This window comes from Protopterus annectens, chromosome 3.part1, assembly GCF_019279795.1.
Source record: "Protopterus annectens isolate FY-2018-M chromosome 3.part1, PAN1.0, whole genome shotgun sequence".
In the NCBI taxonomy this organism is placed as follows: Eukaryota; Metazoa; Chordata; order Ceratodontiformes; family Protopteridae; genus Protopterus; species Protopterus annectens.
Window position 1 is genome coordinate 1074152240 of NC_056732.1, and position 20554 is coordinate 1074172793.

General features: G+C 41.7%; 1 protein-coding gene across 1 annotated transcript in view; it reads right to left on the minus strand.

Annotated features, from left to right (window-relative positions):
• LOC122798356 (cryptochrome DASH-like) overlaps positions 1 to 20554 on the minus strand; it is an 807604-nt gene that overhangs the window by 76298 nt on the left and 710752 nt on the right. The window contains exon 13 of the mRNA XM_044067208.1: positions 12994 to 13113. Within this exon, the coding sequence (XP_043923143.1) occupies positions 12994 to 13113 (120 nt within the window). The remainder of the gene's footprint in view (positions 1 to 12993; positions 13114 to 20554) is intronic.

The window sequence follows — 20554 nt, forward strand, 5'->3', positions numbered from 1 at the left end:
AAAGCATGTGCAATAGATGCATATCCCTGTAGTAGCACTCTTAAGATAGACAAGGGGTTGTATTGCAGTCCTGGTCAATGTGTGATGGTGGGTATGTCAGAGTATTATCATGGGTGTCAGTGAGTACAATATCCAATGTGGGGTGTGGGTGCTGGGTATACTATCTTTACACCATGGTACCCCCAGTACATGTCCCAAGGTCCACTATATGGGGACCACTGTCACCATCAACCATACAGGTAACTGATTACACTATCCAGCCCAATGATGCCTGTGCTATGTGCAACTTATCTGTAACAGAAGGACACACTGACAAGATAGTTAGCATTGATAAACCCAGGTCTCTCTGATGTATGACTGTTATGTGTTTGTCAATGTGTATATGGCAGTATGCCACACTATGTATTGTTCATAAACAACTGGTACATCCCCCATTACCATGCTGTACAAGGCCTAGTGATGTTCTTCACTTAACAAGTAACCTGGGAAACACCTCATCCTAAAAGCTGTGTGGTGTGTGCAATTAAGGCCAAACACATTAGTAGCAATAAGTACCGAGGTAGGGGTTCTAGTCTCAGTGTTGCCAAGTAAGAGTGTGTGTGTATGTGAAGGGATCTACTTCAGTTTGCAGAAAATACAGGTCCCAGGAGGCCATCTGTCCGAGAACTGACTGGCAAATGCTAACATTTAACAGATATCATCTTGTGGAATTTCATTCCATCAAAACTAGTAGTAGATGTGTAAATGCCCTCTTCCCCACTGTATATCTGTACAGTGATATTGGAGTTGGTATATATAGCTGGGTGTGGATCTTGTGGATACAGCCACCATCATTGCAGTTATTGTTGAGTGTATCCCCCTGCTTAGTCGGTTGTAATATTGTACAGTTTATGTTAACAGGTTAAGTAGTTGTCAGTCACACCATCTGCAGTTCTATACCACCCCACACCCTCCAAAGGTTAGGCCTGTACCACCCACACCAGCACACCTATGTTCACAAGTTGAGGATTGCACTACATTGAGGAAGGGGACATATACCCTGCCAGTACCATCGTCAATGACATTAAACTAGCAGACTGATTATTTCCCAATGTGATGCTGTGCCTATTCTGTCTTGGTGGAATTACATAGGCTAAAATGAGTTCCTTGCAAAAGTACATGCATCCATGTGCACAGTATTCTCTGTGTACTGCATCAACACCAAAGCCTCTGTGTGTGTGTGTTATACACAAACATGTGGTGTGTACCACCCAGTACACTTACCATTGTCCACTGTAGAAGGGCTGCTGACATCAGCCGCTATGCACTCACCTGTATACACCCCTCAGACTTATCAGGCATGTGGCACATGCAGTAACTGTTATACAGACCTGTGACTTCTGTTCAGCTGTACCCCGGATATAACACAGTCAAGGTGTTACTACAGTGCCATACCCCTTGTAGGAAACAACAGCAGACCAATATCCTGATGACACGTAGATACCTACAACACAAACGGAATACATTATTGAGACCACAATCACTCAGTGTTAATAACAGCTATACTGCATCGTGGCTGGACAGCTACACATCCTGACATTTATTTATTTACTTATTTATTTGCAGTTTTTTTTTTTTGCCAGGATAGTCCAATTCGTCCACGAACAGCCCATTTTCAATGGAGTCCTGGGGAGAAAAGCTCCAGAAAAACGCATGAAATACAAGATACACTATAAATGCAAGAGTCATAAGAATGCACAATAACATAATACATGAAATGTGAAGATAAATATAAATGCAAGAAGTCTCAAGTATACAAGATAACAAATTACATGAATAAGAGAGAATTTAAAAAATAAGTAAGAAGTTCCCATGAGGGGCTAGTTAGAGTAATGCACTGAATTTCATTACAAAAGAGTTACAGTTCCTGTAAAATATGGTAGTTCCTACAGTTATTATTAGGAGTAGTTAGACTGTAGGGGGCTATTTACAGATATATTAGTTTGTGGAGAGTAGTTAAGGTAAGGAAGTTATGTAAGATGGGAGCAAAAGCATTCCCATTATGAGGTTAGGTATGAGTGAAATAGGGCTGTGAAGGCAGAGAGTCTGTTAGTGGTACGAATGAGAGGTGGAAGAGAATTCCAGTGGTGCGCTAGGAGAAGGATAGGAGGTACTTGCTTGGAGGACGGGATGGTTTATGGAATTCTATTAAATTCTGGGAGTTAGATCTGAGGCATCAGTCAGGAAGATGCATTTTGAAGGTGGAGGTAAGGGAGGGGCAGAGGGAGGGACTGAAAATAAGTTTGTGTGCTTGGATAAGTTGAGTATAGGTGAGATAGTTGGGTAGCTCAAGCCAGTCCAGTCGATGTAGGGAAATACAGTGATGGATAGTGGATCTATGGCCAGTTGCAAATTTAGAAATTTTGTAGTAAGAGGAGGAGAGTTTTGATTTGAGGAAAGATTGCAGATTAGTAAGGATAGAGGCACCATACAGAAGGGAGTGAGAAGGTTGTTATTTAAGAGATAGGGTAGAAATTGAAGGTGGATGCATTTTTCAAGAAGTTTAGAAATAGGGGATAAGATAGCGATAGGTCTGAAGTTTGGGATATCATTGTTGTTGCCACCTTTATGGAGTGGAATAATAAAGGCCTTTTTGCAAAGCTGGGGAACATAGCATTCAGAAATTGATCTATTTATTAAAATACAGATAGGGAGGGCAATGGCTTCTGCTGTGATTTTTAGGAAGTAGGAGGGTATCTCGTCAGGAGCATTAGAACATGGTTTCATTTTTTGGACTAGTTTTTTTATAGTACATATGGGTATAGAATTCATGGAAAAGGGAGGAGGTTGGGGGCTGGACTTACTATGGGCAGGAGGAATGTGTGGGTGTGGTTGTGGGAGTGGGGAAGCAGTGTTGTTAGTAAAGGATGATGTTAGTTTGGCTATGGAGTCAATAAACAATGGATTAAATTGGGATACTAAATTTAGGTGGGAGGCGTTAGGTTCAGGGCAGGGGTTTTATTTTTTACCTGAGAGGAGATTCCATCCCAGAACTTTTTAGGGTTAGTGTTGTGGTTGGTTTGGAGTGTTGAAAAATAGGATTTGCGGTCTGAGATAATAAGTTTATTTACTTTGTTGCAAAGTATTTTGTATTTGTTTAGGGTGATGGTAGTTTTAGTTTTATGGTAGCATTTCCAAGCTTTATCTCAGAGTCGCATGATGGGCAAAGTATTCTTAGTTAACCATGGGACATGGCTGCTTTTTGTTCGTTTTGTTTTCCAGGGGGCAAAGGAGTTTAGCAAGTCTAAGAAGGTTGTATTGAAGTAGGAAATGGCATTATCAAGGGATAAAGATTTTAGTGGGTTCCAGTTTACTCTTTTTAGTGCATTTGAGAATTCATCGGGGTTGAGGTTTTTCAGACATGTAAGCATTAAACTTTAGTGCTGAAAACATGTTACACAGCATTACATTGGTACAATGTAGTACAGTCAACCTGTGCATCAGAACCATATTAGCTTGTCACTGCATCGATGTTATGGATGACAGGGATGTGGCACAGGTATCATCATATGCACAGGGTGTGTTGTGGGTTTGCCAGAGACCTAGGCTGAGAAATTTGTTTGACATAATGTGTGTGTGTTAGGGGGTTTCATTATTAATTGGCCTGTGCAGATGTGGTGTGTGTAGGTATGGGTTTGCCCTAGCTGTGTTGGTGATGTGTGTGTGTGTGTGTGTGTGTGTGTGTGTGTGTGTGTGTGTGTGTGTGTGTGTGTGTGTGTGTGTGTGTGTGTATGCATGCATACAGTTCTGCCATGTGGCTACCCTATACAGGGTTTTGTTGGACAGCTGCAGACTGTACCTGGCAGGGAGTGCAGTTCACCGTCTCCGGCCACGGACATGAGAACTGTGCCTGCCAGTGGTTCCACGGGCACTACCAGGTACAAGCCAAGATATGTACTCTCCCCTGATGATGACATATGTCCGCTGGATCCGGGTCCCTTTTGGGACCGGCCAGGGCCATGTGCATGCGGCCTGCTATGTTGTGGTGTGGACAGCACCCCCCCTGCAGTGCTGGTGCTGGTACTGCCACTACGGGAGCGGCTTTGACTTGTTGCACATCCATGTCAGCCTCCACCTGTTGGTGTTGCTGGCCTACATCCATGTGGCAATCGCACTACTCCCACCATATGCTCAAGCACAGACATTCCATGGTTGAGGATTCCCACCATCTCACTCAACCTTCTATCCAGGACCACTGCAAAATAACAGTGGGCACCTGCAAGATCATGGATGATGCCAATAACAGCAGAATGAGTAGCCCTCTGGAGCCTCAGACCCTGTATGGTATAACGTTCCATATGTGCCTGCACCTCCATGATGGCCTGAAACATGCGTCTGGTGAAACCAGCTGTGGCACTTCTGCCAGGGACATGATGACCAGCAGCCCTCCTATGAGCACCTCTGTACATCTGCCTATGTGGTATCTTGCTGGGCATCTGGCTATGGCTGCTGTGTCCAGACACACGTGCCACAGTGACCACACTGTCCTGTCCCATGCCACCACCTGCCAACTGTCCCTCATCTATGGCCACTGGTGATGGGGTATGTATAGGTGGATCTATATCTTATGAGCGAATTGCACAAATTGTGAACACTCATAATATCGAATGTACTGGACCTCAAAGTGCTTTTTCTGACATCGCGGTACAGTGAAGAATGGGACATTTGCCCTTTCCTCACTGTAGTGCGATATTGGAGTTGGAATATATATTTAGTGGGGGGCAGCACCCCAGAATAGGAAGTTCGAAGTCCAGTACATTTGATATTATGAGCGTTCGAAATTTGTGCAATTCACTCATATGATATAGACCCTGTATAGGCAATGTGACTATGTGCAGGGATGGGGTGGATAACAGTGGGATGTCAAACAATGGCACAGCTTCAGCCCTTGACAACCCTGCCTGTGCCTAACCACACTTATCATCATTGTCAGAGTCTGTATGGACACTAACATCAGTTTGCCTGCAGGAGGGACCCTAACCCACCTTGCCACCTGTGAGGGTAAAACAAGAAATAGACTTTAAAACCCCTACATTATTGCTTATCTGTACACACACACACACACACACACACACACACACACACACACACACACACACACACACACACACACACACACACTTACATGTGAGGTTGCACAAAGATATTACACACAGACCTCTCATTACCCATCTGTCAACATGCATGACATATGGCACTCAACAGCATGGACTGCAGCTATAGTCAATCCCTGTTACCAACATTATACATCTCTGTGATGCATGAGTTGTGTTAGTAGGTGATGCCCCTTCCCCTGGAACACACTGCACCCATGTACAGTATTGCTGTGCACCTGTTCAGCACCCTGGCATGTACTGTGCAGCATACTTCACAGGTGTACACCCCATTCCTGAATGTGCATATGTGTGTCAGTTATGTTTGCTCTGCTGCTCACAGCCCCTATGTGTTTGTCCGACACATACCTGGGATGATATGTGGACAAATGTCAATAGTGAATGCCTGATGTCTGATTTGCAGATCTCATCATCAGCGGTGCATGTATGACCAATAAAATACAATTACACTGACAATCTTCCAACCTTACTGTGGCTAGGAGGAGTGTATACACCTTTATTGACATGGCACCCTCTTCCCTGATATGCCATGAGGCCACAATACTGCATATGTTAACATTACACGAACCTGATATGAGACATATAACCTGTGCAATCAAATGCAGTATAGTTGTGCAGATGCTGATTAAGATGCATACAGTATGTGGATGCATAAGTGTGCACACCCTTAACATGATGGTTTGTTGCACCAACTGTTAAGTGTACTACAGCAGTCACTATTCCTGGAAGGGTATACTAGCATGTCCCATCTGCACATGCCAGTATTTGGTCACTCTGCCCTACATATTTCCCCCAACCCTGCAAGATTGCAAGGTCAACTCATGTGCACAGCCCTTGGAGGTCAAACAGTGCCTTAACTATTGCTGTGGAGTCAGGGTTATGTCTGCCACAATTCATTACCTTGACTGTGTGCAGATACAGCCATTCTTAGTGAGCTTTGGATATCTACTTCAGTTCACTGTTGTGTTTCAGGATGATACCCCTCCCCATCCTCAGTCTTTCTGCAGATGCTTGACAACTATGGGCTACACACGAGTGTCACTTGCATTGTCCCAATTTCAGAACACCATGTGTACCGGCCTAGTCCCTGCTAATGAACGGAAAACATACAGGTGTCCACTGGCACCAGCAAGGTACAGATGGGGATGGTGGGCTTGAGGTGGAGTGAGGTGTTGCTTGTGCAGCACATGTATCTTAATTGATACTGTCTGTAGGTTTCAAACGTGGTCTTGGTACACCATTACACATTGCAACACATGTCTTTGGGGGACTTTTGATGTTAAGCATATGCTACCTGTAGAGAGCCCTGGCTGATGTTTCCTGAGGTATAACTGTCCCACCTGATTACCCTACCCCATAGACCACATTTATGTAGAGTCCAGGCGATTGGCGACACAGGTACTCCACAGTCAGTACTTGCTAGACATTCTTGCAACTCCCTCAGTGTTGTGGCATGTTCCTAGGCAGCCTCCATGACCAGTTTGCAACATGTGTCGTCATCCGTCTTGGATGGCCATCTGTTTATTTTCTACATTAATGTTGTCCCATATTTCCTCGTCACATACATGGCTGTCTGCACTGTTTGCAATGGTGAGGTAAGGCAACATGTCCCACTCCTGCATGCTACCTGTTGGGTATGGGATCCATTCCATGGCTTGTAAGATGTGTGCAAGCCACGGCTGCCTCTGTTGCAGGTGAGTGGGCAAATGTGATGGACATACATCTTGGACAGCAGACCATTTCTTGTTGTGACATTGAGGACCGGTACTTGCTGGAAGGTGCATACTCATGAAGAGTGAATGTTGTCAGTACCTCAAAAGCTGCTACCACAATATGTTATTTGGAGTGTGTGCACACATATACTTCCAGTGTTTATTAAGGTATGTATTCCCCATATTTGATGTCCTAACATAGGATTCCATATTACACATTCATTGCTCATGTTAGGACCACATTACAGGTTATAAGGGTTGTGGAATGTGGTATTGTGAAATCCCGTTGTGTAGATCTGTAACAGTTGCCATTGTAATAGTGGTATATACACTGTTGTAGCACTGTAAAAGGGTGATGTTCCAAACATGTTCCGACTATAGGTCATTTGTCCCACCATTATGTTCATCTCTGTGCACATATCTTGCAATGACAGGTTTTTAGTTATATTGCAAGACTCTTACATACCCTTCAGATATGCCACCATGGTGACCACTGTGATGCAGTGCAGTTAACAGCAACAATAAGTGAACATGTACAGCATGCATTATGGGTAGGTGTGTTAATGTGTGCATGGAAAATACCATGGCCATAACATGGCTGGTGTATTGGCAAACCTGAACAAACACCATACTCACCAGCTACAGGCTGCTGCCCCAGAGGTACACCAGAGGGACCTACATAGTTGTGTGAGAGATGTGATGTCAGTAGCCACACCTGTGGCATTGGTACAGGATGAGAGCAGTATTTCAGTACATCAACAGTACAAACCCACAATACTACAGATTATGCACGTGTTCATTACTACAATGCAGCAACAAACTATATATATTTTATCTCACATATGCATCATTAAACTCTACAGATGCAGATGGATAAGCAACAGTGGTCTACTGATGTGCCCTGGGGCCTTACCTGCACGCTCCTCGTCCAATGTGTGGGTAGCACCCACCTCCACAGTGTTATCCACTGGGTCTTGTCTTTGCTGATGAACAGGTTCCCCGAGGCTGGCGAAGAGCCCCCCAGCATGTGTCAGGGGAGCTGGATGGCATGACACCCCCCCCCCATGGCTAGCTGGTCCCTCGTAACTGCAGTAGCACGCTGACGGGTGTGGCGGATGAGGTCAGTGCACCAATGTCGGACCTGCTCATACTACGGTTATGCAGGCTGCTGAACTACATCTGTAATTCATTAGTGCTGATTGATTCTTATCTTCCAGACAAGTGTTTTTTTTACTGTTGTACTACTTGAAGGCCTTGGCCTGGACAGCAGCATATGTTATGCTTTCAGCATACTGTATCAAATGTTTTGTTTGAGAGTTGCATTACTCAGTTATTATGTATTTCAAACACCTAACTGCTATATGAAATGGCATATACAACTGAAATAGTAAACAAATAAAAATTTCTATGTATGCAAACTTGTTGTGTCATATCCTTTAACTTGTCTGTGGGTATATGTTTCATGCAATAATTGTCTTTTGTATGAAAGAATCAAACACTGGCCTTTTTAAAAGATGGCAACTGTAGGAATACTGGCTGTTTGATATGCTGTGCACCCTCTAAATATATATCTTCTTATACATATCTATAAGTAGTAATATATGTATATGTGTCTGTGTATGTATCGTTGGAATGTTTACTGTTTCCACACTGTACATTCCCTATGGACCTATAGACTGTTCTGCATGATATGTTATTGATATCATCCTGACATCATACAGCTGAGATAGATTACTGTTAACTTGTTGTGGCTATGTTGGTTAGGGTCCTGGGTATGAGACATGCAAGTGTTGGTTATTGTGTTGCAAGGCAGATCTGTTCAGCTGTGGAGGAGGGGATGATATCAATAATTACAATAGGTACTTATTTTGGGCCCCTTCACCCCCATTAACAGTGCCTTTGGTCATATATTTATTTTTGTGTTTATATATATATATATATATATATATATATATATATATATATATATATATATATATATATATATATATATATATATATCTGTGTATGGGTCTACTTCAGTCGATCGAACTTTTACAAGTTCGAACCACATATGGCCGAGACCATATGTTCGAACTTGTAAAAGTTCGAAAAGTGATGTAAAACCACAAAAAAAAAAAAAAAATTACACGTCTATAGCAGGGGGGCTACACCTCCCTGAACCCCCCACGCTCCCCTTACTTAAATATACCAACTCCGAGATTGCACTACATTGCGGAAATGGGAGATATTCCCTTTCTGCTCTGTACAGAGATCTCCATTCAGTCAGATCTGGCTTTTAAAAGTTCGAACATATGGTGTGTGTTGTGCCTTTCACATACATCTACTGTGACATTCTCTGTGCGCAGGTTTCTTGGCAACTGGGGAAACTATCCGTGACAGCGTGACACTTCAGGGGCTTGTCTGGGCCAGACTGCAGAGTGTGGATGTCTAGCTTGCATCTATTTACACGACTGGGGATGATCAACACAATAATTGTACACCTTTCAGTTATACACATCATACTAGTATTTCTATTCAGATTTCTTTACATGTGTGCCCTGTATGGAAAATGTATGCGTTGCATTACATTATTTTTTCTCTTCGGATTGCAGTTTACAACTGTAGAACCAGACTGAGATGTTAGTGGCGGTCCATGGATTCGAACCATGGTGTGTGTGCAAAATTGAACTACAGGCCTAGTCCTTATCAGACTGAGCTACTGGGGAGGTGTTGTGTGTTGCTTGTGACATTTCTATCTAGTACATATTTTTGTGCGCAGTACTTTTATTATGACGTTGCATTATTTGTTTCCCATTTTCAGTACAAGGTATGCATACACAACAGACATTGATGTCACTGTTTATGAAACATGTGCACATTAGCTGGATTGCACATTTGAGTTTTTTTCAACTACATACTGCAATTTAGATACTTGAGTACACAGTGTAGGTTTTAAGTCTGCACCTGTTAGCCTTATACATTTTTTCAGTACATTCACAGCTACATACAGCTGAAATTGAAAGGTTAACACAGGACAATGCTGGCAGACAAACAAGTAAAACACATTCTGATGGAAATATGTACTGTTGCCTTTTTTCAGTTATTTGACATGCCCATTCTAAAGTATGCAGACAAGCAGTGCTAAATCAGTTCACCTCAGTTAATGCATTCTGCAGGAAATACACATTTCTATTTTTCAGGTACAAGTGAGATGACACACACCAGTGTTTGGGATCACCTTTATTAGTTTTGACATACATATCTGTATACAACTCAGAAATCCACAATTACTATTCCTGAATGATCTGCACAGGGGAATGCTTTTCATTTCTGTTACAGTAGCCCTGACATGGCACTTTCTTGGCAGGTTCACTCAGACACACTCATACATATTCTAATATTCCTCTCCTGCATACTGTACCTTGTTTGCTACTGATATCTGTATTACACAGCAGTTGGGAATACTCCATTGTAACATTGGCAGCCTGACACACGCATTTATTCCTGACTTTTAAAGCACAATTATATATACAGGTGGTACTACCATTACTATAATTTTGATTTCTTACTGTTAATAGTAAGGGGTATTCTGCATTCACCATACTGCCGACCGAGCCGGGCCAGTTGCTGGGCATGAGCCTCAACATTCTGGGACCTCTCCGCAACAGCTGTATGGGGAGACATCACACATTAATCACACCTGCACAGTCACAGGTTGAACTTTTTCCATACTTAGAGATACATAGGACTGCATACTTACAGACAGGTGGGACATCCTGCGCTTAGGCTTCTTGGATTCACTGGTCCAAGAGTGCACCCTTCCTCCACTTTAGGTCATTATGGTCGTGACGTACCTACTTACCAGTCCGGGGTATGCCAGTGGCACTGGTGAGATCACATGCAAGCTGGTCCCAGGCTTTCGCTTTGTACTGTTTGCCATGGTACTGGCCCTGCAGCAGCCTGCCGTCATGGTTTTTAACTAGGAGCCCAACCATGACCCTGGACTCCTGGATGCCCCAATGTTGTGCTCGGAAGCAAACACCTTCACCAACACCAGATATTTTGGTCCTGCTGTGAGCAATCCGAAATGGTTATGGCTGTATTCCTGCCTGTATGGTTTAAACAGGGCAGTTTTCCCACACTTTTTCTTGATTGGCTGGTTTTAATATGCTGAACTATGCTTAGCTCCACAAAAATCCGCATAGCAATGCTTACACCAGCTAAGCAGAGCTGAAAGCAGGTAAGCAATGCTTACACTAGCAAAGCACTGCTTAAATCTATGTTTTTCATTAACTTTATAAGTTATTTTTTACATTTATATTTTACATATTCCCACTCCTACTGTGCTATATGTGAGACATATGATTGACATCTATCATTCAAATTCCTTAAAAGTTTATTAAATAATTTGGCAGATGGGGGATTCAAACTGAGCATGTTCCACATGCTATACCATGGCAGTACCACTACACTACAGCAGCTTTATGACATTTTCTATCACAGAAGCACTTTTCTATCACTTTCAGGATTTCAGCCAGGCTAAGCATAGCAGCATGCCGCTAAAACAAGCTGCGCACCGCTTAAACTTTGGATTTATTTGATGAAAAAAAAAACTTACATTTTTTAAATTTCTACTGCTTTTCTCTTGCCCTACTGTGTCCATGCATGTAGGGCAAGAGTTCATACATTTGAGGGTGTGCACTTGAAAGCTGCTGCCTTCTAGGTGTTTGTGTTTTTTTTTTTCTTTTTCAGTGTCCACGGACACTAAAATGTTAGCTACTTACATTTCAGTGTCTGCGGACACTCATTTACTATATAATATTGGAGCCCAGCTTTAATATTATATAAATTGATACTCATCTGTGTCAGAAAGTGCCGTACGGCACTTTCTGAGCAAAGGTGGCATGTTTCATGTGCAGGCACTGCTGACACATGCCCCCTGCACTCGCTCCTGGTTCGTGTCTGTTTAGATTAGATAGCAGCGCGCCTTCATGCATATGCAAGGCACGCTGCTTTTCTAAATGGACACGAACCACAACGTGGAAGAATAGCCTTATTCTTGCACAGAGCTTCGTGAATCCTGGCGACAGTCTCGTAAAGTCGTGAAATAAAGATGTTCGTACCTTCAGATATCCATATAAATGAAAATAACGCTACCAGGAAAAAGGTGTTCAAGAGCTGAATTTTCGATCTAGTTATGGGAAAGGGTGGACTGATGAGTATGCCAACTATATCTTAAACCAGAACATGATGTGCTCAACATGCAGAAACATGCATCATGACTACAGAATCAAAGAAGCCCCGATCAAACAAATATGTACAACACATCAGGCAAACCTGCAAGTACAATGGGAAAGAAATAAATACTTTTCCTTAATGGAGGACCTGTTCCATAGTGCAGCAGTGATGCAGCTACTGGAAGGCTTCATGTTTTTTCTCTGTTCTCTGAGTGGTTATTTTATTCTTTTTTGTGGCTTTGTTTATATCAGTGTGCTGGTGATCAGTTCTTCTTACATACTACAGCATACTAATACATTAAGCTTATCCACATGACTTACACTTCCATTACTGCATTCTGCTTTTCAAAATCCAATAATACAATATGTAATTCAACCATGCTGACAGTCTTTACTTATTAATTGAAGTCTACGATCAATCCAAACACAATCTTGTTGACTCTTAAGTCATTTCACAAAGTATTGTAATGTGAAATCACTTCAGACAAAATCCTAAATATCAACCATACCCATGCAACCCTAAATACCCTATCCTCACCTCAATAACTATTCCAACTACTTATAATTAATACTACTCAACCTCACCCACCATATCTTCTCCCCCTTCTTGAGGGCTGATGCCAACTTTACTAATTTTCATGCACTATAATAGATGATGTACAAATAGAACAGTCACTTATTTTGCTGTTACATGGTAACCATAGTATCCTCTTGAGTTGCTTCTAGAGGTCACAGCAGTCATAACTAACACCTCAAGGAATAAATGTACCCTTATAACTACATGTGCATGCATGCCTGTGAGCAAAACAAGCTTTATACCCCTAAAAATTATCTTTTCATCACATCTGCATTATTTCCCTGTTCACACTACATACATATTAGTAAAAGAAAACTCCCTGGGTTACTTACATTAGCATCATAATCAAGTCCTTGCTTTATTATGTTGAACTTTCTGTTCTCACGAGGGTCATTTCCTATTCCAGCACTATAAAGCCAGTTGCCATAGTTACTGCAAACATCATAATCAACCTGAAACAGTAAATGAACAAAAAACTATTTATAATGTGTGAACAAATGTGTATTACTATCAAATACATATTTTTCAGACTAGCAAAGAGCTTTGACAACTTTTTGCTCCTGTTTGTTAACAACGTTTTCATGAACCCAAAATGAGCTTGCAGGCTAACACTAAAAGAGGATCTGAAACTGCCACACATCAAAAATGTGTGAAAATGTCACATAACATGAAAACTGCATGCCTGCTACCTGCTAAGCTCACCAGCAGTAAAAAACTGGCAACTACCAGAAGCAGAAGGTAGTGAGCCACTGTAAAAACATTCACATTATCTACATATCTACTTGCTTCCACACAGACAAGGTTATGTGGATATATATAAACACAAACAAAACATACTCCCCCCTAGAATGGTACTGTTTTCTTTTTACACTAAGTTGTTTCTTGATTGTAGCATTAATCTATTTTTTTATGCTGTAGCTGATTTAACTGTAGTTGCTTTATTTTAGTTCAAGAAGAACAGACAACAGGTTTGGAAAGATTAATGTTTGACATAAAAAATATGGTTAACGTGAGCAAAAAAACAAAACACTGATATTGAAACATTATTCAAAAAGGGGGAAATCTATGCAGTTAGGAAGCAATGTGTACATAAAGCTAGTGTGCTTCCTTAGGTATGAATTCCATTTATCAACATGCAGTTAGTAAGTTTACAGTCAAGAACAAGTGCTTGAAAGGCTGGTGAGGACAGGTTTGGGCAGCCAGGGGGTAGGGGCACTGGCCCATGCCTTGGTGACATCTGCTGGGTAGCTGGAATATCGCCAGCAGCAATGGGCCTAGCAATACTCTTACTGAACACAGCCAGGGACAACATGTGCAACAGTGTGCAGGCATGTTTCCCTGAGAAGACAGTAATTACAAAGGTCACAGTGCCATAGCAGGATGACATCTTCTAACTGGCCCACTCCCTACCACCAGACCCACACCTTTTACAAGGGAGAGAGCTGGTGAACTCAGAATGGGGAGGTGGGCCATAGGGGATCTCCATTCTCTTTCAGGACTGACCTATGACCTCTGATTTGGAGATGCTGATTTACATTCTGCTTCACACACAGCACAGCAGCAAGCCACACAAATGCATGCTGGAAACTACAGTTACTTCAGGCAAGGAGCACAACACTTCATGCAAACAACAAAATTGCAACTCTCATTATCATAAACTGGATACTCTCTCCAAGCTTTGGCTGTGCCCTAATATCCTATCAAGAAAAGGAGGGGAGGCAAGGCACTCCACTGGCAGAGTCCTAAACCTACACTGAATATATACAAGACCTAATGCCAAGACTACATACACATTTCTCACATATACAGGGACTGACTGGCACAAAGCAGCATCCTTGGGACCTCAGTACCTTCTAGAGCACATTTTGGGGTATACAGTCATACACTTCTCCCAGGTTCAACTAGAACATACATGTTAACTCTTGTGGCTCTTTTGTATCTGTACAAGGATAGAGATGACCCAATGATGCATGGCCAGGATGGATTTCATCTTGTTCTGAAGCACAGTCCTTTCCCTGCTGTAGTATTTCCCAGAAGGTCTGAGTGTGAAATACATCTACTTGCTCCTTTTGGAAAATGGGACCAATCATCCCAGATGGCCAATCCAATGTCACTGTTCTCATCTTCCACACAGCACTAAAAGGTACCACACAAAATCCCAACAGCATTCAGTGTTGCCAGCATTTCTGGTCAACTTCATCCCCTCCTTAAGTCTTGCCACTGTGGGCCTTGGTTAACTGCCACACTGAGCTCATCTTCACAGACAGACCCAGCCTTCCATTTTCTCAGCCTGTTCTTTCTACCTCCTGATACTGTCTCCAGATGAGGTCAGCATTCCTCCACCCTTGTTGAGCATAGCCCAGTAAACCTCCAGCCTTTTCTCCTATGATCCCACATGATTCACCAGAATCTCTCTGAGGCAATCTAGAAGACATTCTACAAGGCCATGCCAAAATCTCCGTATTTCAATGGCTACCACAGCAAAGAAAAACAAAAAAAAAATGTTGGTGTGTCTATTCTAAACCTGACAGGTAACAGTATACCACATTTAAATATTTATTTATTTATTTATAATTGTTTACCATGGTAGTGCACTGATCTCAATGGACTACTTGCAAGCACAGCCCAGGCAAACAGGATCACTTAAGAAATGAATAAAACATGTTTACAGATACAAGGATATGCTACAATATTCAGTTCAAGTAGTTTACAATGCCAAAACATGGATGAAAAATGGAATTATGCTCAGCAGAGCTTTTTGGAAAAGATGTATCCATAATGACTAAGATGGCTTATGCTACAGGGATAACAGCATATCATTATATAGGGTGGTATGAAGACAATAGAAGAGGCAAGAGAGAATAGTTTAATTAAAGGATACCGTGGAGAGAAGATACAGGAATGGTGAGGGAGGCATGCAGAGGGAAAAGGAGTACAAAGGAGAGGAGAGGATGTGTGAGAGATGCAAAGAGAAAAGGGGAGGTAGGATGAGTGACAAGCAGTAAGTGGAGGCATGACAAGATGAGATTAGGAAGCATGAAATAGGGATAAGGGGGTGTAAGAGAGCTGCAAGTTTCATGTGACGTGCAGCTGTACTTTGTTTGGGTGAAGAGGTGTTCCTTGAGCTGTTGTTTGAAGTCCGAGTACTATTGGACATATCTAATTAAGACAGGAATGGAGTCCCACAGTTTAGGTGCTAGGATAGAGAAAACATTGTCAGTGCAATGATGTTCAGTTTTTGGAGTTAGTAGGGTGGGTTCAGAATGAAAGATATCTCTGAGATTATATGTGGGGGGGTTTGTTGAAAAGTTTATGAGTGAGAGGGGAAGATGTCTCAGGAGAAAGGGCTTTGTGAATTAGTGATCCCACAAGAAGGTTGGCTCTCAAAAGCACTGGGAGTCATTAGGCTCAAACAAGAGTTCAGCAGTGGTGCTCATTAATGGGGAGGGGGGTAGTAATGAACCAGAAGATTTTATTGGAGATGGTTTGCGAGGTGGTGGGATTTTTCTTTTAGGCTGCAGCTATTATGGGTAGTCCATTTTCAAGTTGAGATAAGAGTATTCCTTTACTAGGGCAGTTTTGGCTGGCTTGGACAGAAGAGGTGATAGCTTGTCACATATCATTGTGACAGCATATTGTACAAGTATTAACTTATGTTCATAACATGTTTATACTTACAAATTATGCCTGCACAGTATATTACACTACAAACTGTATGACAACAAAGAACATTAGGATACATGGAAATACTATTTGGCAAAAATGTGTACAACTCTGTTGGTCACTATTGAAGTTTAAGTTGGCCATTTAGCAGGTATGATTAGCACTTGTGACTTGTGAGTAATCCCTTCATAAATTTTACTATCAGCAGTACTCAGTCATGAATAGGAAATCTAAGCTATACCCATGAAACTTGGAAATCAAAACAGATAGACAGAAATACATAGACAACAAGCAACACTGATCAAAAACATTGAGAAACACTGATACATTCATACTGTTGCGCTCTATAACTTCCTGTGGGTCACACTCTGAACTGCACTTAGTATTATGTGATATCAAGAACGAAAAAGATATCCAAAATCAGTGTTCAGAAAGTCTACAGCAGCACACAGGAAATAACTAATTCTGGTTTGTGCTAGTAATAGAGTTTAACCAAGTTAACACAAAAAATGCTTGTAAGGGCTAGTATCAAAGAGTTCAATCAACGAGGTTAACACAAAAATACTCTAGTCTAGGCTAGTACCACAGAGTTTAATTAACAAGTTTAACACAAACGTATGCTAGTCTTGTGCTAGTATCACACACTTTACTCAACAATTTGTAGAGTAAATGTTTGATACTAGTCCAGACCAGTGTTTTTTCTATTGCTTTATGTAAGATTATGGCATGACAGCTACTAGAACTTTAATTGAGTAAATATAAATCAAATGAATGCAATTCATTTACATGTACTGTACCCTGTTCCGTTTTTTTTTTCTTCATATGTCTAATGCACAAAATCTCTTATAGAAAGTTATACTGCTTAATTAGTATACTAAGTGATGGATTTTCTATGGACAGTGCAATATCTATGCAAATTCTCACATTACAGCTGTGTGTGTGTGTGTGTGTGTGTGTGTGTGTGTGTGTGTGTGTGTGTGTGTGTGTGTGTGTGTGTGTGTGTGTGTGTGTTGTGGTTGGGGGCTTGCATTTTCTGAATTATAAAACTGCAAGCACCCTTCCTATTCAAACCATTACTGAAGGCAGCAGTTTAATTCACAGGATATTCCCATTTATTTTGTGCTGTTTCAGCTTAAGGAGTTCTTACAGCACTATAAGCAAGTTCTACCACAGCAGTTATGTAGCAAGGAATAACTGCACTGAACTATACAGCTACATAACTGTATAATTACAAATCTTTTAAAGCTATGACTGTATTCATAAGAGAAAAACAATGCTTTCCATCATCACCTTATTAGTATCACATTTCTATAGACAAGGTTACATAATTTTGTATCATGGCACAAAGTACAGTGTTTTTCACATTAAACTTACACACTGAATTAACACATAAGGTGATGCTACAGCCCTGTTCAAGCTAGCAGTACAACTGAACTGATCAAGCAGTGTGACAGATTAGAAAATAAAACATAAAACCAAGTAAATCACTGTTTCAGGAAAAAAATCTTGCTCTATATTGTTATTACCATTAACTTGAATTACCCGCTTCAAAGAGCCGCAGTCACAGAAGGGATTTATATGCATATACATTCAGGTATACAAATAAATACAATCTCTGACACACTCAGTAAACTCTCCCACTTAAAGCAGAACATACCCAAACAATATTAACCTTCACATACAAAATGACTTGCTAATCAGCAATGTATTCAGGTACTTTATAAAGCCATTTATAAAAAAAAAAAAAAAAAAGTTATTCTCCCCACACAATCTCCCTGAGTATTTGCGGTTCCACTTTAGATGGAGAGGGGGAGGGTTAAGGTTGAATAGAGCTCCCTGACTCCTGTCTGGATGAGTGTGAGAAAGTGAAGCCCCTGGATTCACGAATCCTCCGTGCAAGACTTAATAAGTATTACTCGGAGACTGCAGTTGAACGCTATGTATGACGTCAGCGTGACATGAATATGCATGAGGGCACGCTGACTCAACCGTAAGTCTTACACGGACCGTGTAAGAAAGCAGGGGGCGTGTCCGACTGCCGAGCAGCCTAAATGTCCACGCCCCTGCAAATGTTTAAAATAAAAGCAAATAAACAAGAGCGAGTCCGCTCAAATGTCCCTGCACCCAACACCTCACTGTCTGATATTGTAAACCCCCATCACAGTTCTAAAACGCATAACATTTTTTTTTAAATTCCCAAAATAGCTGCCCGTATTTGCGCGTGTGTGCGCGGGTGTGCCCATTGCTTAGCTACAGTTAGCAATTCTGACATGGAAGAGCATAAGAAAGAATGTTTATGCAAATCACACCAAATAGCAATAGCGTAATGGTAGAGCGTTCATACAAAGAAGAGGCATTCACGGTTCGAGTCCCACCACTCCCTTTCGTATTTATTTTTTAAATCAGTATATGGAATAATACCTAACATATATGTTTAAACATAACTAAAAAGCAGTGAAATGGCCAATGTATCAGTGAATAAAATAAATATTTTAAAGGATCCCAATATAAAATTGCCTGCAGTTAAGCAGTGCTTCACCCAGCGCAATAGAGTTGCCCATAGTTCAATAGCGCTTTACCCAGCACAATAGAGTTGCCCATAGTTTAACAGCGCTTTTCCCAGTGCAATGTGTTTGTGTGGACGTGCGCGCCGTGCCAACCAGGGCACCGTAGGGCACCGAGGAGCAATGTAGAGCAAAGTTGCTTGAATGCAGCCACACCCCCTAGCCTGTCTGGACAGTATGAAAATAAAATGAATGACAAGGTTCGAACCCAGGACTCTGTGCATCAGAAGCAAAGTACAGAACCACTAAGCCATGACAACATAGGGGAAACAACCACTGTTAACATTCATATACTTACTAATGGTAGTTTAACCATTACTAAGCAGGTCTGCAGTCAGCCGAGAATTTTACAAAATGGCCAATCACAAAAAAGGGCGGGAAATGCGGCATATTTAAGCCCCACAGGCAGGAATACACGCCATAACTGATTGTAGCTCACATATGCAGTTAGAATGTCTGGTGTCGGAGAGGGAACATGCTTCCGAGCGCAACGTTGGGGCATCGAGGAGTCGAAATACATGGTTTGGCTCCTTTTCCACTGTCATGAGTCAAGACTCCTGCAGGGCCAGTTCCAAGGGACGGAGGTCAAGGCAGATGCTTGGAACCGGTTAACTCGTGACCTCACCAGTGCCACAGGCATTCCTCGGACTGGTGAGCAGGTCTGTCACCACCATGCAGACCTGAGGAGACGAAAGCAGGACCGCCTGAACCAATGGATACAGGAGGCCCGTGGGATGCGGGATGCCCCACAACTGAGTATGTAGCCATGGAATGCAGAATGTAAGAATTGATAATGGAGTATGTATAATGGATAGGTATGTCTCAATATCCCTTCATTTACTTTACAGCTGCAGGTGACCATGCTGTGAATCAGCAAGCCTATGCTGATAGGTTGCTAAGGCTGCATCACCAGGCAGGTTAGTGATTATTCTGCATGTATTGTTATATAAAATATGGGAGAGAGCATGAAAGAAAGTGTTGTAGTCCAATAATACAGCCATAAAATTGCCTGATTAAGTCCTCTGCATGTACTGTCAGATAAAAACGTCAGAGAGGCAGAAAAAGAGTGTAGTAACCCATTAAGAAAGGTAACATATGTCTGGAATAATATCTCTGCAGGCACTGCCATATAAAATAAGTGAGTGAGCCTGAAAAAAAGAGTGTTCTAACCCATTAATAAAGGTATAATATGTCTTGAACATGTCTGCCATATACACCATTAAAACAAATAAAGGAGTGAGCCTGTGGAAAAGTGTGTAATGTCATTAATAAAGGTCTAAAACCCGGAGTGTGTCTGTGTCACAGAGTTTGAAATGTTGTTGTACCCTTGCATTATACAAACAGTACTGTTTGAAAAGGTGCTGGCAACCCAGAGTTGTGCAGTCCCATATAAAGTGGGTAATGGAAGTGCTAGTAGCTGTGAAACATATATACAGTCCACAACAGTCAGTTAATGGCTGGCATGAATAAGTAAATCTGGCACACGTGTAGCATGTTATTTTTCCCCAGAAATGTGAGTGTGTGTCAAGAAATGCAGGGTTCTGTACAAATCGAAGTGAAAATGTCATGTGAAAACATCCCAGATATGTGGATAAAGAAATATAAATGCAATCAAGAAATATGTAGCAGTAACATCTGCATCCTGGACAGTTAGTATGTCAGATAT